General features: G+C 44.6%; 1 protein-coding gene across 1 annotated transcript in view; it reads left to right on the plus strand.

Moving 5' to 3' along the window:
• The window catches only part of LOC121919802 (otoferlin-like), a 243,689-nt gene that overhangs the window by 8,396 nt on the left and 216,956 nt on the right, over positions 1-18,337 (plus strand). Inside the window, exon 2 of the mRNA XM_042446726.1 lies at positions 10,904-10,962. Within this exon, the coding sequence (XP_042302660.1) occupies positions 10,904-10,962 (59 nt within the window). The remainder of the gene's footprint in view (positions 1-10,903; positions 10,963-18,337) is intronic.

Below are 18,337 nucleotides of genomic sequence, written 5' to 3' on the forward strand. Positions count from 1 at the left end.
GGGAGCTGGGGATGTTTAGGCTGGAGAAGAGAAGGTTAAGAGGTGATATGATAGCCCTGTTTAAATATTTGAAAGTATGTCATGTTGAAGAGGGAGCAAGCTTGTTTTCTGCTGCTCTAGAGAACAGGACCTGGAGCAATGGATGCAAACTACAGTACAGGAAAAGAGATTCCACCTGAACATTAGGAGGAACTTCCTGAGAGTAAGGGCTGTTCGCCAGTGGAAAAAACTCCTTCCTCAGAGTGTAGTGGAGTCTCCTTTCTTGGAGGTCTTTAAGCAGAGGCTAGATGGCCATCTGCTGGGGATGCTTTGATTTGGATTTCCTGCATGGCAGAATGGGGTTGGACTGGATGACCCTTGGGGTATCTTCCAACTCTATGATTCTATGATTCTATGAATAGAGAAGCAGGGCTTTTGAATCCCAGAGTCTGAGCCTCATACTGAAAATACTGCACCATGTTGTTGTTGTTATTGTTATTGTGTGCCTTCAAGTCATTTCTGATTTATGGCAACCCTAAGGCAACTCTATCATGGGGTTTTCTGAGGCTGAGAGAGTGTGACCTGCCCAAGGTCACCCAGTGGGTTTCCAGAGCCGAGTGGAGAATCGAACTCTGGTCTCAAACCACTACACCCCACTGGCTCTCATTTGCAGATTTCTTATGGCAAAATTATCTCTAAAAACTGTATCAACAGAAGAGTTTTATGTAAGACGATGCACAGAATCTAATATTGCAATTCCTAGTCTTGGTTTCCGTTTCTCACTTCTTTTTATGGGAATGAGTGGGTTCTGTCTAGTGCTTAAACACTTCGGAGAGCGAGTGCGGTCAAAAGCATCTTTTTCGGTTTTGCAAAAATGCGGATGCTCTTTCTGCCGGTCTTTATTTTAAAAAAAATTACCGGCTCTTCAAATGGGAAAAACGAAAACTCTGTCTGTCTGTCTGTCTGTCTGTCTCTCATCTCTGGTTTAGGACCTTTTAAAGCTTCATTTTCTGCAAAATTTCAAAATATTAAAAAAGATCAATTCATAGTTTTATTCTGAATAAACTGTACTTTTCACATATCAAACATGATAGTTTTATGCCAAACCAAGTTACGCATCTTGTATTTTAGGTTCCTAAAGTCATGGAGCGACTTTCAATCCATTACAGACTTTCTGTCTGTTAACATCTTATTGTTATTTGTTTTTTAATGAAAATTTCTGGATTGTTTTTCTGGGTGGAAAAACAATGGAAACAAAAGAGGTCCCCCCCCCATGTCTTCAACATTTGTGCAAACTGTACAACTCCTAATTATTGTTTTATCCCTTTCACACACATTTGGATGCTTTGGACCAGTAGGTACTCTTGCTGGTTGTGTGGTTGTTGTTTTGATACTCTGTGTTCCAGAGAAGGTTTCCAAAGTGGGGCGAGATGATTGTGCGTGTGTGCATGTGTGTGAGTGTGTTATATGCTGACATTATTTATGATTGGGTAGCTGGAGTCCTGTTGTGAACCTGGTCTAGACACCATACTTCTATTGATGCAGCCTAAAATCGCATTGGCCTTTTCAGATGCTGCATTGCATTGTTGATTCATGTTCAGCTTGTGGTCTACTTGGACTCCTAGATCCCTTTCAGATGTAGTCAGCCAGGTGTTCCCCATCCTATATCTATGCATTTCATTTTTCTTCCCTAAGTGCCTTCCATTTCGCCCTGTTGAAATTCATTTTGTTAGCTTTGGCCCAGCTTCTAGGTTGCATTAATGGAAGTATAGTGTCTAGATCAAGGGAAGTAATAGTGCCACTCTATTCTGCTCTGGTCAGGCCCCACCTGGAATATTGTGTCCAGTCCTGGGCACCACAATTCAAAAAGCAGGTTGAGAAACTGGAGCCATGTGTCCAAAGGAGGGCTACTAAAATGGTGAAAGGTCTGGAAAGCATAAATTCCTATGAGGAACGCCTTAGGGAGCTGGGGATGTTTAGCCTGGAGAAGAGATGGTTAAGAGGTGTTATGATAGCCCTGTTTAAGTATTTGAAGGGATGTCCTATAGGGAGTAAGCTTGTTTTCTGCTGCTCCAGAGAATGGGACATGGAGCAATGGATGCAAGCTCTAGGAAAAGAGATTCCACCTCAACATTAGGAAGAACTTCCTGACAGTAAGGGCTGTCTGAAAGTGGAACAAACTTCATTGGACATTGGTTTAGTCTCCTTCCTTGGAGGTCTTTAAGCAGAGGCTGGATGGCCGCCTGTCACAGGGAGGGCTTCGATTGTGAATTCCTGCATGGCAGAAGGGGCTGGACTGGATTGCTCTTAGGGTCCCTTCCAACTCTGTGATTCTATGATTCACTGAGAAAGATGACAATTTTTGGCAAAGTAGGAAAAGAGGGAGAGTGCTTTACAGGTGGAATGATTCACTCTAGGAAGCCACAGCTGCCCTGAGTTTGCAGGACCTAAAGAGCTCATTTGATAGCAGGTGATGATAGTGCTTGACTTAGAGGTCTCTCATTCATAGGGTCAGCATGAGCAAAAGGTAACCTGACAGCAAATAGTAACAACTATGATGATGCATATCCACAAAGTCTTTTTTGTATGTAATATATTGTTAGCATAGGGAACTCACTGTCACCTGAAAACATCAAGAAGCCAAATGCAAAACTGCAAAAACCTTAAGTGTTGAGGAAAGATCTTCTAGACTGGCTTCTGGAATCTGGAAAAGCCTCTTTGCAGAATAGAAACTGACTCTGAAGGAATCCTGCTTTATTTGTTATGGGCGACATCTGAACTTTAGCTCCCTGTCTCCTTCATCCCCAAATGGAGTTGTCTCCTTCCATGTGGCTGCCGTCTGTCGCTTTCTGTTTCCTTCTGCTCTGTGGCATGGAGACTTTTGCAGCTGCTGTTCTCCAAAGTGCTTTGCACATGATTTAGCAATTGGCGGTTGTTTCTGTAACGCTCTCCATCCATGAAGGGAAGCCAGAGGTGTTGGGGGGAGACACCGGCGTCACCCAGAAAACTTTCCGGAGGTGGCAAGGGATGCTTGATCAGGGGTAGGACTGGCACCTGCATTCAATAACTGATAACGTAATAAGATCCATGCCTGCATTGCCTAGTTAATTAAAAAATAGGAATCATGCTTGCGTTCAATAACACCCTTTGGATGATGAGAACCTATTCCTCCTCTCAGTTATTAAAAAGAACCACTAGCACTCTACTCGTATTCAGAGGTTGTGGATATTATGTGCCATCACATCATTTCCAATTTATGACAATCCAAAGACAAATCTTTCACAGGGTTTACTTAGACTGATTTGTTATTCAGAGGAGGTTTCTCACCATGATTTTCCTAAGTGACTTGAGCACTGTCTCCCATTGTGTTTCTCTGCCTGAGAGGGAAGTTTGAACCTGGACTCCCCAAGTCCTAGTATTACTCTGAAAACATCACCCACACTAGCTCTTGTGGTTCAGAGGTATCATCATCATCATCATCATCATCATCATCATCATCATCATCATCATCCATGTTTTCAAAGGATAGCATTGCAATTAAAAATGCATACCAGCTTTCCAAGTTTGCAAAAGTTCTTTTGCAGGGGACTACATCCAAACACTCAGCCGGTGGCAATGGGCCTGAGCAGACAGGCCAAAATAAAGCTGTTTTGGGTTACTTTGGAGGCATGCTGTTTAAATGAAACACACATTTTGAGAGGCCCAAAGCAGCTCTCCAGTCCTTAGGGCTGGAGCATGGCTTTGGCGTGGCTTCCAGCCTCTTAGGATGCATGCATCATTTAAATAAGATACCTCCACAGTGACCTGAAGCATCTTACTTTTGGCCTGTCTGTTCAGGCCCAATGGCTGCTCTGCCCCAAAGAGGCTCTGGCCTACATTTTAAAAGCACCATCCAAAATGTTGAAGCTATTTTAACACCTTAGACATGTGCGATTTACAGTTCAGACCAAAATCTGAAGGAGAGTCAACACTCCACTGAGATGGAGACTGCCACTTATTCCCAGTGACATAGCTTCGATTTCTGTTGGTTTGAGGATTCTGGGAATTGTCATCCAAATAAGAAAAAAAAAAGGGGGGGGGGAGATTTTCTTCATCTCTGAGAGGAACATCATCTGAAATCTAGTAATACTAAAAATAATAATCATTGTAATAGTCGAAAAATTGGAGTGTGTCCAAAGGAGGGCCACCAAAAAGGTGAAGGGCCTGGAATCCCTGCCTTATGAGGAAAGATTTAGGGATCTGGGGATGTTTCACCTGGAGAAGAGACAGTTAAGAGGTGATATGGTAGTCCTCCATAAATATTTTAAGGGGTGTAACATTGAGGAGGGAGCAAGCTTGTTTTCTGCTTCTCCAGAGAATGGGACACAATGGAGCAATGGATGCAAGCTCCAGGAAAAGAGATTCCACCTCAGCATTAGGAGAAATTTTCTGACATTAAGAGCTGTTCAACTGTGGAACACACTCCCTTCGAGAACGATGGAGTCTCTTTCTGTGAAGGCCTTGAAACAGAAACTGGATGGTCATCTCTTGGGGGTGTTTGATTGGGAGTTCCTGCATGGCAGAATGCAGTTGGACTGGATGGCCCTTGATGTCTCTTCCAACTCTATGATTCTGGGTAGTGCACAATATGGTATGTAATTGCAAACACAGGACAGTTGTGAAGTCGAAGGCTTTCATGGTCGGCATCCATAGTTTTTTATGGGTTTTTTGGACTCTGTGGCCATGTTCTAGAAAAGTTTGGTTCTAGAAAAGTTTGTTTCAGACGTTTCACCAGCATCTGTTGCTGGCCTCTTTAGAGAATGCTGGCATGGAAGAGAGTGGGGTATATAGTGTGTGGCCCTGTATATACTCCACTCTCTTCCATGCCAGCATTGTCTGAAGATGCCAGCCACAGGTGCTGGTGAAACGTCTGAAACAAACTCTTCTAGAACATGGCCACAGAGCCTGAAAAACCCACAAAAAAACATTATAAGACAATCGATTAGACAATTGCTAAACATATTTATACACAGAGTCCAGATTTGATATGCAGATAGATTAGAAGACAATAAAACATGAATGAGTTAAGTTATTTCTTTCCCCTGTTCATTCCTTTTTAAACTCCTTCATCTTGTCTTCCTTCCGCTAGGAAACTGGGAGCAGGAAAGGAAGGCAAATAACTTTCATTGGACCTAAAGAGCATGTTTTCTTTTCTTTCTTCCTCTTTCAAAATGCAGGCAGAGAACCAATTTGCAGGCGAGAGAGACAGCGGTTTGGTGGAGTCAGAGCTCACAGGGTCAGGGACTTAGGCTGCATGCACATTGCTGAAATAATCTGGTTTGACACTGCATTTAACTGCCCTGGTTCAACGCTCTGGAATTCTGGGAACTGTAGTTCCCTAGAACAGAGCTCCGGAACAGGACCCAATGGAGCAATGGATGCAAGCTGCAGGAAAAGAGATTCCAGCTCAACATTAGGAGGAACCTTCTGCCAGTAAGGGCTGTTTGACAGTGGAAGATGCTCCATCGGAGAGTAGTGGAGTCTCCTTCTTTGGAGGTTTTTAAGCAGCCTCAGGGGAAGGCAATGGCAAACCTCCTCTGGGCAAATCTTGCCAGGAAAACCCCATGATAGGGCCGACTTAAGTCAGAAATGACTTGAAGGCACACAACAACGACAACAAACCAAAGAGTGCTGATGGCTCACAAAAGTAAAAATGTCAGGAGTCTGTAGCATGGAGCCGTAGCAGTTAACACGGCATCAGACTGCGTTACTTTTGCAATGCAGATGCTCCCACGGAAGGCATAGAAAAACCCCACTCCAAAGATTTTCAACCCGTTTGCCTAAGTGATCTGTTGGAACTGTTTGTGTGCACATCAAGTAGGTAATGTGTCTGGTTACACGCATAAACCCACATAGTCAGGCAACATTGGCTTATTCTCCGGCTCGTTGCTGCAAAGTTTGCTCTGAAGTGTTGTGGGAGGCAAACCTCCGCAGCTCTGAGAGCAGCTTGTAAGTGGATGCATTTTATTTAAAGTGTTATCTTAATATTTAGTACGAACACCTTGCAGTCCCACTGCAGACGCTTACTAATAAGTCTTCCAGGATCCCCCACGAAGAAGTCAGCTGCTCTTGTCCTTGCCAGATGGAGACAGGAGTAGCTAATACCCCAGAGGAGAGGATCAAAATTCAAATTGACCTGAATAGGCTAGAAAGCTGGGCCTAAGCTAACAAAATGAAATCCAACAGGGAGAAATGTAAGGCACTGCATTTAGGACGGAAAAATGAAATGCACAGATATAGGATGGGGGACATCTGTCTTAAGGAGACATATACATGTGAAAGGGATCTAGGAGTCCAAGTAGAGCACAAGATGAACATGAGTCAACAGTGCAATGCGGCAGCTAAAAAGGCCAATGCAATTCTACACTGCATCAGTAGGACTGTAGTGTCCAGCTCAAGGGAAGTAATAGTCCCACTCTAATCTGCTTTGGTCAGGCCTTACCTAGGATAATCTTGTGTCCAGTTCTGGGCGACACAAAAAGGATATTGAGAAGCTGGAGAGTTTCCAGAGGAAGAAAACCAAAATGGAACAAGCCCTCTGAGGCAAGACTTAGAGAACTGGGTATATTTAGCCTGGAGAAGAGATGGTCAAGAGGTGATATGATAGCCCTGTTTAAGTATTTGAAAGGATGTGTTGGTCAGTGTGGACAGAAGTTGTACAATATGTTTCAAAAGGTCTTGGTTGGATGGAGGAAAAGCATTTTGATTTGGTGACGGCAACCATACAGCTAAAAAATTCTATTCTAGGCAGTCAATCCAGTCTGATCCTGGAAACTCAGCATGATCAGCCCTGGTTCGTACAAGGCAGATCATCTCTACAGATTTTGTTTAAACTGGAGAAAAAGAGTAGAATCCTGTTGATGTCTTACGGATATGTAATTTCCCCTATGGAGGTGGTGCAACATTTTTGCTTCATTTCAAGGTTGCACATTGCAGAGTTACTCATGTAGTGCCAATGTGCATGGTCACACACTGCAAATAGTTGCAAATTAATATGCCCATGTGCTGCACACTGATGTGCAGCGGGCATTAGGCTTAGCACTCATCCCTTCTCCTTTTCACACACACAACCAACAAACCCAAGTGGAGTCATATCAGACTCTGGATGGAGAAAGGACTTCAGAAAGTTCCTGGGAAGTTTTAGAGGGAAATTGAGGGGAGAGAAAAGAAGCGCATACTCCCAGGGTGGGGTTTGCAGGGTTCTGGATTTAGGACCAAAAAGTAACTTTTCCTCCCAAACATGGGTCTCAGTGACTGGTTGATGGTTCTCAGAAAGAGAGGTTATAGCATTCTGCAAATCAGATTTATCTGACACACAGATCTGTTTGATTTATTGAAAATCCCCAGAAAATCATGTTAAAGCTTTGGTTAAGTCTCTGCTGCAAATCAATGCCTGTGTGATGCGTTTAGCCCACAAATCTTCCTACATCTTTTCTGCAACAAGAATATTAAGAGCGGAGCTGGTTGTTATAAAGGGAGCAAGGGTGAGGAATGGGGTTCATTGTCATGGAATTTGTTGTTGTCTGACTTATGGCAACTCTAAAGCAAACCTATCCTGGAGCTTTTTGTGGGTTTTTCAGGCTTTCTGGCCATGTTATAAAAGAATTTATTCCTGATGTTTCACTGGCACCTATGGCTGGCATCTTCAGAGAAAGCTTGTTTTGTGCCGCTCTAGAGAGAAGGACACAGAGCAATGGATGCAAACTACAGGAAAATGGATTCCACCTAAACATGAGGAAGAACAGGCAGTGGAAGATGTTGCCGCACATGGTCTCCTTCTCTAGAGGTTTTTAAACAGAGGCTGGATGGCCATCTGTTGGGAGGGCTTTGATGCTTGGGGTTGCTCTAGATCCTGTCCTGGTGAGGGAGAGAGTTTGATGGCCTCTGGGGGACCATGCAAAATGGACAATAAACAACTGTGCATAGTGGCATTGCATGAGCATCTCCTTTTGCACAGTCACGAACTGAATGTGGAAATTCTGCATTGGACTAATACTGTACCATTAATCTCTTCCATGGGGACTTAGGGGCTGAACAGAGCACCTCTAAGAGTTGGTCTACAGCTGCCTCTTTCTTCACCAGATTGGGGCTGTGGCAACTACATGCCACGGCACCAATCTGGCTTTTCCATGGTGCAAAAAGGACCTTCAAAAAGTGGCACCTTTTTGCACTGTGGAAAGGTGTCATAGCCGCTGGTGCCATAGCTTTTTGGTGCTCCTTTGGCGCTGCATCATCTGGATGCAGCGGCAGATAAGTGCCATGATGCCACCTGCCATGCAGTGGGGCACAGAGCATCATGCCAGCATGGGGCCCCCACTCCACCCCAATGCTGGCCTTTATCACCAAGCTGTTGAGGCTGTTAGGCATCTGTAAATTACCAACAGGATTGCTACCAGTAGGTGCATCTACACTGTAAAAAGAATGCAGTTTGACACCACATCAACTGCCATGATTCCATCTTGCAGAATCCCGGGATTTGTAGTTTGGTGAGGCACCAGCACTCTTTGGCAGAGAAGGCTGAAGACCTTGCAAAGCTACGAATCCCAGGATTCCATAGGATGGAGCTGCAACACTTGTGGTGTCAAACTGCATTCTTTCTACAGTGTAGAGGCAACTACAAAAGTCATCTTCTGGATTTGGATTTCCTGCATGGCAGGGGCTTGGACTGGATGGCGCTTGTGGTCTCTTCCAACTCTATGATTCTTTGATTCTGTTCCTGGAGGACAAGGCATTTATTTAATAATTCGCAGAGTTTGCTAACCTTCTGAAGAAGGCTGATTTGGATGTGGTGGTGTACAGTTTTTGGCATTTTAATAAGGTTATCCTGCCACGTTGTGAAAAGGAGTGATCAAAGGAAAGGCTTGAGGATGTAAAAAGTGGATGCAAACCTGTATATATGTCATGTTGATATTCCAGGATTAACAGTTTCTCTGACAGTTTTAATCCATCCGCTGGCCGCTTCAACACTTAGCTGTCTTGCAGGGTCCTGGTTCCCACTCACAGGTTCTCCAGCTTTGATGTGTTTATAGCAAATGTGTCTGATCAAACCGCTTAAGGATGAGTTATCGGAGTCAGAAGCAACGTACGTGTCTCTGTGCCTCAGCGTTTCTGATTCTTCCCGATCTCTCAGAGAAGTCTCCATATGGATGGATATAACCTCCAATAGATATCATGTGGGCCGTAGCCTGTGGGGGAAAGCACACGGGTGATTTAAAAACATTTTTAGCAGTGTTATCAGTACTGTTCCAGCAAAACATGAGCTTTATTATATGCTGAGATTCTGGAAGGTTTAAGTCCACAAAAGCAACTTGTCCAAGCTTTGCTGTCATGGGGCGACAATCCTTGCTTTTTCCTTGCTTTGAAATTGGCACACTGTTTAGAACCATGAATCATAAAACATAAAGTCAGAAGGGACACCAAAAGGCCATTTAGTCCATTGTCTTGGCAATGTGGGAATCCACAGCTAAATGAACTGCCAAGGCAAGCATCCAGCCATGCCATAGAAACCTCCAACAAAGGAGAGTCCACTACAGTTCTATCTAGACTGCAGAATTAAAGCAGTTTGACATCACTTTAACTGCCATGACTCTGTGCTACACAATCCTGGGATTTTTAGTTTAGAGCTCTCTGACAGACCAGGCTGAATACCTCACCAAACTACAAATTCCTGGCTTCTCTAGCATAGAGCCATGGCAGTAAAAGTAGTGCCAAACTGCTTTAATTCTGCATTGTGGATACATCCGACCTGCTGCTATGCAGCATTTACTATCAGAAAATTCTTCCTAACGTTCAGGTGAAATCCGGAAGTTTTTACTTTCAAGAGGTTCTTCCTAATATTTAGATGGAATCTCTTTTTTTTAGTAATTTGAATCCTTTAGTTCATCTCATAATCTCTGGAGCAGCAGAAAACAAGCTTGCTCCGGCTTCTACATGAGCGTGTCCAGAGGACAGTGACCCAAATGGTGGAAGGTTCTGGAAACCCCCAAGGCATAAAGTCCTATGAGGAGTGGCTTAGGGAGCTGGGTATGTTTCATTTGGGGAAGAGATGGTTAAGGGGTAATATGATAGCCCCATTTAAATTTGAAGGGGTGTCATGTTGGTGATGGAGCAAGCTTGTTTTCTGCTGCTCCAGTGATTAGGACTTGGAGCAATGCATTCAAGCTATAGGAAAAGAGGTTCCACCTGAACATTAGGAAGATCATCCCATCAATAAGAGCTGTTCAACAGTGGAAGACACTACCTTGGAGAGTGATGGAGTCTCCTTCTTGGAGGATTTTAAATAGAGGCTAGATGGCCATCTGTTCCAGGGCGGGCTTTGATGGTGTCTTTCTGCTTAACAGAAGCGGGTTGGCCTGGATAGAGTCCCTTCTAACTCTAGGATTCCATAACATCCCTTCAGCTGTTTAAAGATGGCTGTTACATCTTGCACATCTCCCAGCTACAGATACCCAGCTCTCTCAGTCATCTGTCACAAAGCTTGGTTTCCAGGCCTTTCACCGTTTTGGTTGCCCTCCTCTAGACATGCTCTAGTTTGAATCGTGGTGTCCAAAACTGGACACAATATTCCAGGTGAGGCCTGACCACAGCAGCATAGAATGGTACTACAACTTGCTTTTATTTGGACACTATACCCCTATTGATGTAGCCTAGAATTGCATTGACCATTCTGTATGCCCTTTGCTTTTTCTTCCACCAAAGGCCATTTTATTCTGCAGGTAATCCCATGTTAGCTAGACCCTGTGTACAGCTGCATTACTGCTGAAAAACAACATGCACTATTATTCTGAGTAGTCTTTCTTTTGCACCACCAGCAAGACCTTCCGAAGCATTTTGCAAATACTGTACCAAATATCTTTTCCCTCTCCTTTCTGTTTGATTCCTGCAGGTCTCTCCTTCTACACCCGGGTGCTTGAGAACTGCGAGAACGAAGCTCTATTTGATGAGGTAAGGAAGCCATTTCGGAAGAGGTGGGAGCGGAGAAAGACACAAACCTTTGCATTCTTGCACTGATTCAGGTCTGCCAGAAAAGAAGTCACTTTCTACAGTAATTCTCTACTGATTTCATGCTTCAGTTCTTCCTTGCCTCCCTGAGCTGCCTGAGATTGCCAGGTCTTTAGCACGTTTTCAGTGATTTCTGCACTTTGAGACTTTGGGTATATCCACACAGCAGAAATAAAGGCACCAGTTTAACTGCCATGAATCTACCTTACAGGACCCTGGGATTTGTAGTTTGACGAGAGATCCTTGCCAGATACCCTTCCCCTTCTCCTCTTTTTTGTTTTAGTCAGGAATGACAATTTTGTTACGTTTAGACAGCATTAAAGCCAGGGTGGTGTAATGGTTTGTGCATTGCATTGCAACTCTGGAAACCAGGGTTCAAATCCCTGCTTGGCCATTTAGACTTACTGGGTGACCTTGGGCAAGCACACTCTCTCAGCCTCAGAGAAAGGCAATGGCAACCCCCTTTGAAGAAACCTGTCCCATGATAGGTTTTCACCTTAGGGTTGCCGTAAGTTGGAAACAACTTGAAAGCACACAACAGTGACAAACCTTGCCAAGTGGGTGCAAGACGTTGTGTGATGCTTCCTCATTCTTGCTGCATGATGAATTTAGGAGATTCTTACTGTCTGGAATTGATTTTTCTCTTTGAGCTGCCAAGGGCGCTTCATTGTGGTGAAGCAGGATAGATACGTTTTAAATATATCAAGTAGTACAACAACTAGTATTTCCCTTGACATTAATTCATCAACTCTCGAGCTGCTTTGCCTTGAAAAATCACGCCGCTCTATTGAATGCATCCATCCACCAACCATGCGGGAAGTCTGAGCAGAAAACCCAAACTGGCATTGATCGCCTTGCAGCTACTCTTGCCATTAGATTGCCTGAAATCCAACATTGTGCTTGCAAGGTGTAAACCTATTTTCATGAATTGACATAGTGCTGAATAACAACTTTGTGCAATGGATGGTGCATCTACTCATGTGCCTTCTAATTGTTCCCTGGTCCCTAAATACCCAAAAGACACCCGATCCCCTCTGATCTTGGAAGACCACCAATGAATCCCAGGACTAGGTGGTGTTTCAGAGGAAGGAACTGGCAAAACCACCTTTGAGTATTCCTTGCTTAAGAGAACCCTAGGAAATTCAGGGAGTGGCCATAGGTGGTTGTTGTTGTTGTTGTTGTTGTTGTTGTTGTTGTTATTATTTTCTTATATCCTGCCTTTCTCCCAATATAGGGACTCAAGGCAGCGAAGTTAACAGGTGTCTTGAATGCACACACAAACACACACACACAATATTCAAACAACTACATTCAACACTGTACATTCAACATTTGAACCAAAAATTATCTGTTTGTGTAGTCCAGGACACTGATGTGACCCTCTAGCATTGTGTGACCCTCTAGTATTGTTGTGGACTGCAGCTTCCAGCATGCCTCACCACTCTGGTTTTGTCTAGGACTGCTGGGAGCTGCAGCCCAATCATAGAATCCTAGAGTTGGAAGAGACCCCAAGGGCCATCCAGTCCAACCCCCTTCTGCCATGCAGGAAATCTCAGTCAAAGCATCCCTGACAGATGGCCACTCAGCCTCTGTTTAAAATCCTCCAAAGAAGGAGACTCCACCACTCTCCGAGGGAGGGCTGTAAAATCCCGATTATGGTTTTGACTCATGCCCTGGCATAATTGGCAGCGGATGTCACCCATATCAGAGGAGTGGTGGATCCAGGCTTCCAATTCAGATTTTAATGGAGGTTCCCAGAGTGAGAAACACAGTGTTGAACATGAGTCAACAATGTGATGCGGCAGCTAAAAAAGCCAATGTGATTCTAGGTGCATTAAGTGGTGTACAGTGGGCCCTTTGTATACGCGGGAGATCTGCTCCGGACATCCCCCGCCCACATATGGCAAAAAAAGGTGGGCCCTCAAGTCCCATTGATTCCTATTGGCATGTGTTGCTGCATGGATGTGAGTGCACATGCCATTTTAACTTCCTGGCCTTGCCATGCGTGGAAGCTTAAATCCATGTATGACAAGCCCGCCTATGACGCGGGCGTACTGTATTCTGTCCAGAATGGAGGGAAGTAATAGTACCACTCTATTCTGCTTAGGTCAGACCACACTAGGAATAATAGTGAGCACGACAATTCAAGAAGGATTTGGAGAAGTTGGAGTGTGTCCACCAGAGGAAGGCAACCAAAATGGTGGAAGGTTTGGAATCCACCAAGCTCTATGAGGAAAGGCTGAGGGAGCTGGAGATGTTTAGCTTGGAGAAGAGGCTACTGAGAGCCCTGTTTAAATACTTGAAGGGATGTCATATTAAGGATGGAGGAAGCTTGTTTTCTGATGCTCCAGAGAATAGGACCCAGAGCAATGGATGCAAGATTCCATCTCAACATTAGGAAGAACTTCTTGACAGTAACAGCTGTTCAACAATGGAAGAAGGTGCTGCCTTGGAGTCTCCTTCTTTGGTGGATTTTAAAGAGGCCGGATGGCCATCTGTCAGGGATGATTTGATTGAGAGTTCCTGCATGGCAAAAGGGGGGGGGGGTGGACTGGATGGCCCTTGTAGTATCTTCCATCTCTATAATTCTATGTGGAATGCAGTGGAGTCTCCTTCTTCGAAGGTTTTTAAACAGAGGCTGGATAGCCATCTGTCAGAGGCAGTGCATGGATGGTGTCTTCATGCATGGCAGAATGGGATAGACTGGATGGCCCCTTGGGGTCTGTATAGATCTTCTCCCACTAAAACTTTGAGCACCTTGGATAGATCCATCACAGCAATCCAAACTCTGGAGTGGATTTAGTGCCCCACAGGAATGGGGAACACTAGCTGTGGCTGTCTGGCATTCCACAATGATTCCTGGAGTGACCTCCATCGCTCCCATGTCTTGAATTTATTAATGCCCTGTGCTAGAATGCCCCCCTCCTGTTGTGACAAGTTCCGCTCTCCGTTCTGTTTCTTCCCTCTAAATTCTCCATCTGCAAAGCCCTCTCTTTCCACGAGCGTTACATAAACCACTGTTGGTGTTGCTGCAAACCTTACATAACGGCTCCCTCGCCTCCCTGCTTGCCAAAGTGTTACAAAGCGCTCAGGTGGCAAGAATGGGACCTCTCTTCTCCTCTCTTCCTCCTGTTCTCTTTCTTGCCCTCCCTCTCCACTCTGCAGCAGGCTTCTCTTGTTTTCTGGCAAAAGAGAGTAGGCTTTGCTTCCCAGCCTGCAACCCTCAGCTGGCTGCTAGGAGGCTTCAGTGCTTGAAGAGGAGACCTGGCTCTTTGTTATGATGTTTTATGCCAGCTGGGTCTCGCATGGCTGTTGTACAACTCAATGCTGAAAAATTAATAACCAGCTCTTCGCCAGCCTTGATGTTATCCCTGCGTCGCTTCAGCAGGAGGCTTTGGGAGGAGGCTGCATCAATAGAAACCTAGTGTCTAGATCGAAAGAAGTCATAGTACCACTCAATTTTGCTGTTTATTGTTCATTTATTGCATTTATACCCCGCTCTTTATTTATTTATTGCATTTATAGCCCGCTCTTCAGCCACAAAGGCTCTCAGAGCAGCTTACAGAGAGTTAATTTGACAGTTCCCTGCCCTGAGGCTTAGAATCTACAAAGGCATAACACAAAAGGAGAAGGGATCCTCCTCACTCAACACAGTTGTTGACTCTGCTGGTTGTAGAAGCAATAGAAAGTACACTTGTCCTTCCATATTCGCTAGGGGCACATGACCCCCATGGATATGGAAAAACCACAAATAACAGAAACACCATGTTATTACCTGAGAGGACACATCTCTAGGAATAATCTCTAGGTCCTCCAGGGCAACTCTATGGCCAACGTCCGACAGGCACTGGCCATAGAACTGTGATGGAGGAGCTACAGATGCCTAGTGAGGTGTTCTCTCTAGGAATCTCTAGGTCTTTCAGTGGAACTTTTAGTTAAAGTTGACCATAGAATTGCACTGGAGGACCTAGATAATCCTAGAGAGAACATACTGTATTAATCAAACCTGCAAATATCAAACCTGCAAATATAGAGGAATATACCACTTACCAGTGCACTTAAGCACTCCCTAAGCGTTTTACAAAGTGTAAGCTCATTGCCCCCAACAAGCTGAGGACTCATTTTAGCAAACTATGGAAGGATCAAGCCTGAGTTGAGCGTGAGCCCTTGGCTGGTATTGTACTCACAACTTTGCGGTTTGTGAGTGAGTGGCTTCAGGACAGGCATTTAACCAGTGCGCCACCAGGACTCCAGGGCGATTGTGTGAAAGACTTGCAAATGACGTAACACTGATCCTTTGAGGCATTGTGGTGGGACACATCTGGAGGGGACCACATTGAGGAATGCTGATCTTGATGGGTCTCTGAAGGAGTCTTAGTAGATCCCAAGCTGAACATGAGTCAGAAATGTGATGCAGCGGCTAAAAAATCCAGTATGATCCTAGGCAGCATCAATAGCAGCATAGAGTCTAGATCGAGGGAAGTGATAGTGCCACTCTATTCTGCTTTGGTCAGGCCCCATCTGGAATATTGTGTCCAGTTCTAGGCCCCACAATTTAAAAAGGACATTGAGAAACTGGAATGTGTCCAAAGGAGTGCGACTAAAATGGTGAAGGGTCTGGAAACCATGCCCTGTGAGGAACGCCTTAGGGAGCTGGGATGTTTAGTCTGGAGAAGAGAAGGTTAAGAGGGATATGATAGCCCTGTTTAAATACTTGAAGGGATGTCATATTGAGGAGGGAGCAAACTTGTTTTCTGCTGCTCCAGAGACAAGGACCTGGAACAATGGATCCAAGCTGCAGGAAAAGAGATTCCAGCTCAACATTAGGAGGAACTTCCTGACAGTAAGGGATGTTTGATAATGGAAGATGTTTCATCAGAAAGTAAAGGGGTCTCCTTCTTTGACAGTTTAAAAACAGAGGCCAGATGGTCATCTATCGGGAGTGATTTGATGGCAGAAAAGTGTGTGTGTGTGTGTACACCTATCTCATAGAATCAGAATCATGGAGTTGGAAGAGACCCCAAGAGCCATCCAGTTCAATGTCCTGCCATGCAGGAAGGCACAATCCAAGCACTCTCAACAGATACACACACACAAAGATACAGATACACACATACGCTAATCATTGCATTCTTGTTCTGCTAACTGTATGCTGCAGGATTCAGTGGGAGTCCCTGTACTGGGAGGAAGGCGGGGTATAAATAAACATGATGAGGAGGAGGATGAGGATGGCTGAAAGATGTCATTATTAATTTCCCCCATTTCTTCTGCCATAATGGTGTTACATAATTCCAACCCTCTTTACATTTTTTCCAAAGATTTATTGTCCGACATAATGGCTGATGTGTCCATTTCTGAAGCGTAAGGGAGCTATCCAAGCTACTGATCTGCATCCTCCAGGTAGATTTAGCACCTTGGACTTCTCTTTTAAGATTGAAACCTGGGGTGCATTTGCAGCCCCACTGACATGGAAGACCTGGAACTGTACCCCATAGAGAAGGATGTTGGAGCATCTCTCTGCTGCTCTGTATGTCTGAACGAAGGAGGGGACCCTCCCCATATTTCATGGCTCCAGTCCAAATGAAGGCAGAAGCACAGAGACAGATGACCTTATCATTTCTCAGAGCCAAGCGTTGCTTCTTGACACGGTCTTTGTTCTTCACTCCAGGCGTAATGAGACTTCCTTAATGCTCCGTTGGATTGGTTTTCACATTATCTCCGTTGTCTCACTTGCGTATCTTAATCGGCAGCAGACTCTTCCGGGGGCCTTCTGACAACTCTACCAACCACCCAGCAATTATATCGGATTTTTGCAGACAGGCTCATTCCGGTTGATTCAGAACTAAGTCCCTTTGCTTTTGAAATGCCACAAATGTGGAACGAACACCCCATTTGCACCCCAAACTGTGTGCGCTCAGAGAAGGAAGACAGGTCCTGTTTCATTTTTTTATTAAGGTTTTTTTTTAATTGCAACAAAACCCATTGAATATAGCTGGCTCCAAATAGGAGATATGAAAATACGGAGACCCCAGACACGGGGCAGAGTACGCAGGGTGTGCTAATACCTCAGAGTGCTGTGGAGTTTCCTTTTTGGAGGACTTTAAATGGAGGCTGGGTGGTCATCTGTCCCAGGGAGGGCTTGGATTGTGTCTTCCTGCATGGCAGAAAGGGGTTGGAGTGGATGGTCCTTGGGTTCCCTTCCAGCTCTAAAATCCTATAGTTCTATGTATTCCTGCATGGCAGAATGGGTTGGACTGGATGACCCTGGGGGGGTCTCTTCCAAATCTAGGCTTCTAGGATTCTAAATCAAAGAAAACTTCCAGCCACAGATAGCAAAGTTCTTGAAGAATGCTGCTATCAATTTCACTGCTCTGTTATGGGCAGGCTGAATGAGACTCCGCGTGAAAGGAATCTAGGGGTCCAAGTAGACCACAAGTTGAACATGAGTCAACAGTGTGATGCAGCAGCTAAAAATGCCAATGCGATTTTAGGCTGAATCAAGAGAAGTATTGTGTCTAGATAAAGGAAAATAATAGTGCCACTTTATTCTGCTTTGGTCAGGCCCCACCTGGAATAATCCTGTGTCCAGTTCTGGGCAAAACAATTCAAAAAGGATGTTGAGAAACTGGAGCCATGTGTCCAAAGGAGGGTGACCAAAATGGTGAAGGGCCTGGAAACCATGGAGCCCTACGAAGAGATACTTAGGGAGCTGGTCTGTTTATCCTGGAAAAGCAAAGATTAAGAGGTGATATGATAGCCCCGTTTAAATACTTGAAGGGATGTCATATTGAAAAGGGAGCAAGCTTGTTTTCTGCTGCTCCAGAGAATAGGACCCAGAACAATGGATGCAAGCTCCAGGAAAAGATTCCACCTCTAATTAGGAGGAACTTCCTGACAGTAAGAGGCTGTTTGACAGTGGAACACACTCCTTCGTCAGAGATTGTGGTGGAGTCTCCTTCTTTGGAGGTCTTTAAACAGAGGCTGGATGGACATCTGTCAAAGAGGATGCTTTGATTGAGAGTTCCTGCATGGCAGAATGGGGTTGGACTGGATCAGGGCCCTTGAAGTCTCTTCTAACTCTAGGATTCTAGGAGAAATGCCAGAAATGACTTAAGTGTCCCTTGTGGAAATGGCCCAGAAGTCAATCAAAGGGACCAAAGGGAGCTATAGTAGTTGGTGGCACCCATTTCAGTAAGATAAAACATCCATTCTGGATTTTGGATAGCTTTCAAAGTGCTGTCCAAGGTCTAATCTGCATTGCATAATTAATAATAATAATAATAATAATAATAATAATAATAATAATAATAATAATAAT

The sequence above is a fragment of the Sceloporus undulatus genome, chromosome 1, assembly GCF_019175285.1.
Source record: "Sceloporus undulatus isolate JIND9_A2432 ecotype Alabama chromosome 1, SceUnd_v1.1, whole genome shotgun sequence".
NCBI classification, from domain to species: Eukaryota; Metazoa; Chordata; class Lepidosauria; order Squamata; family Phrynosomatidae; genus Sceloporus; species Sceloporus undulatus.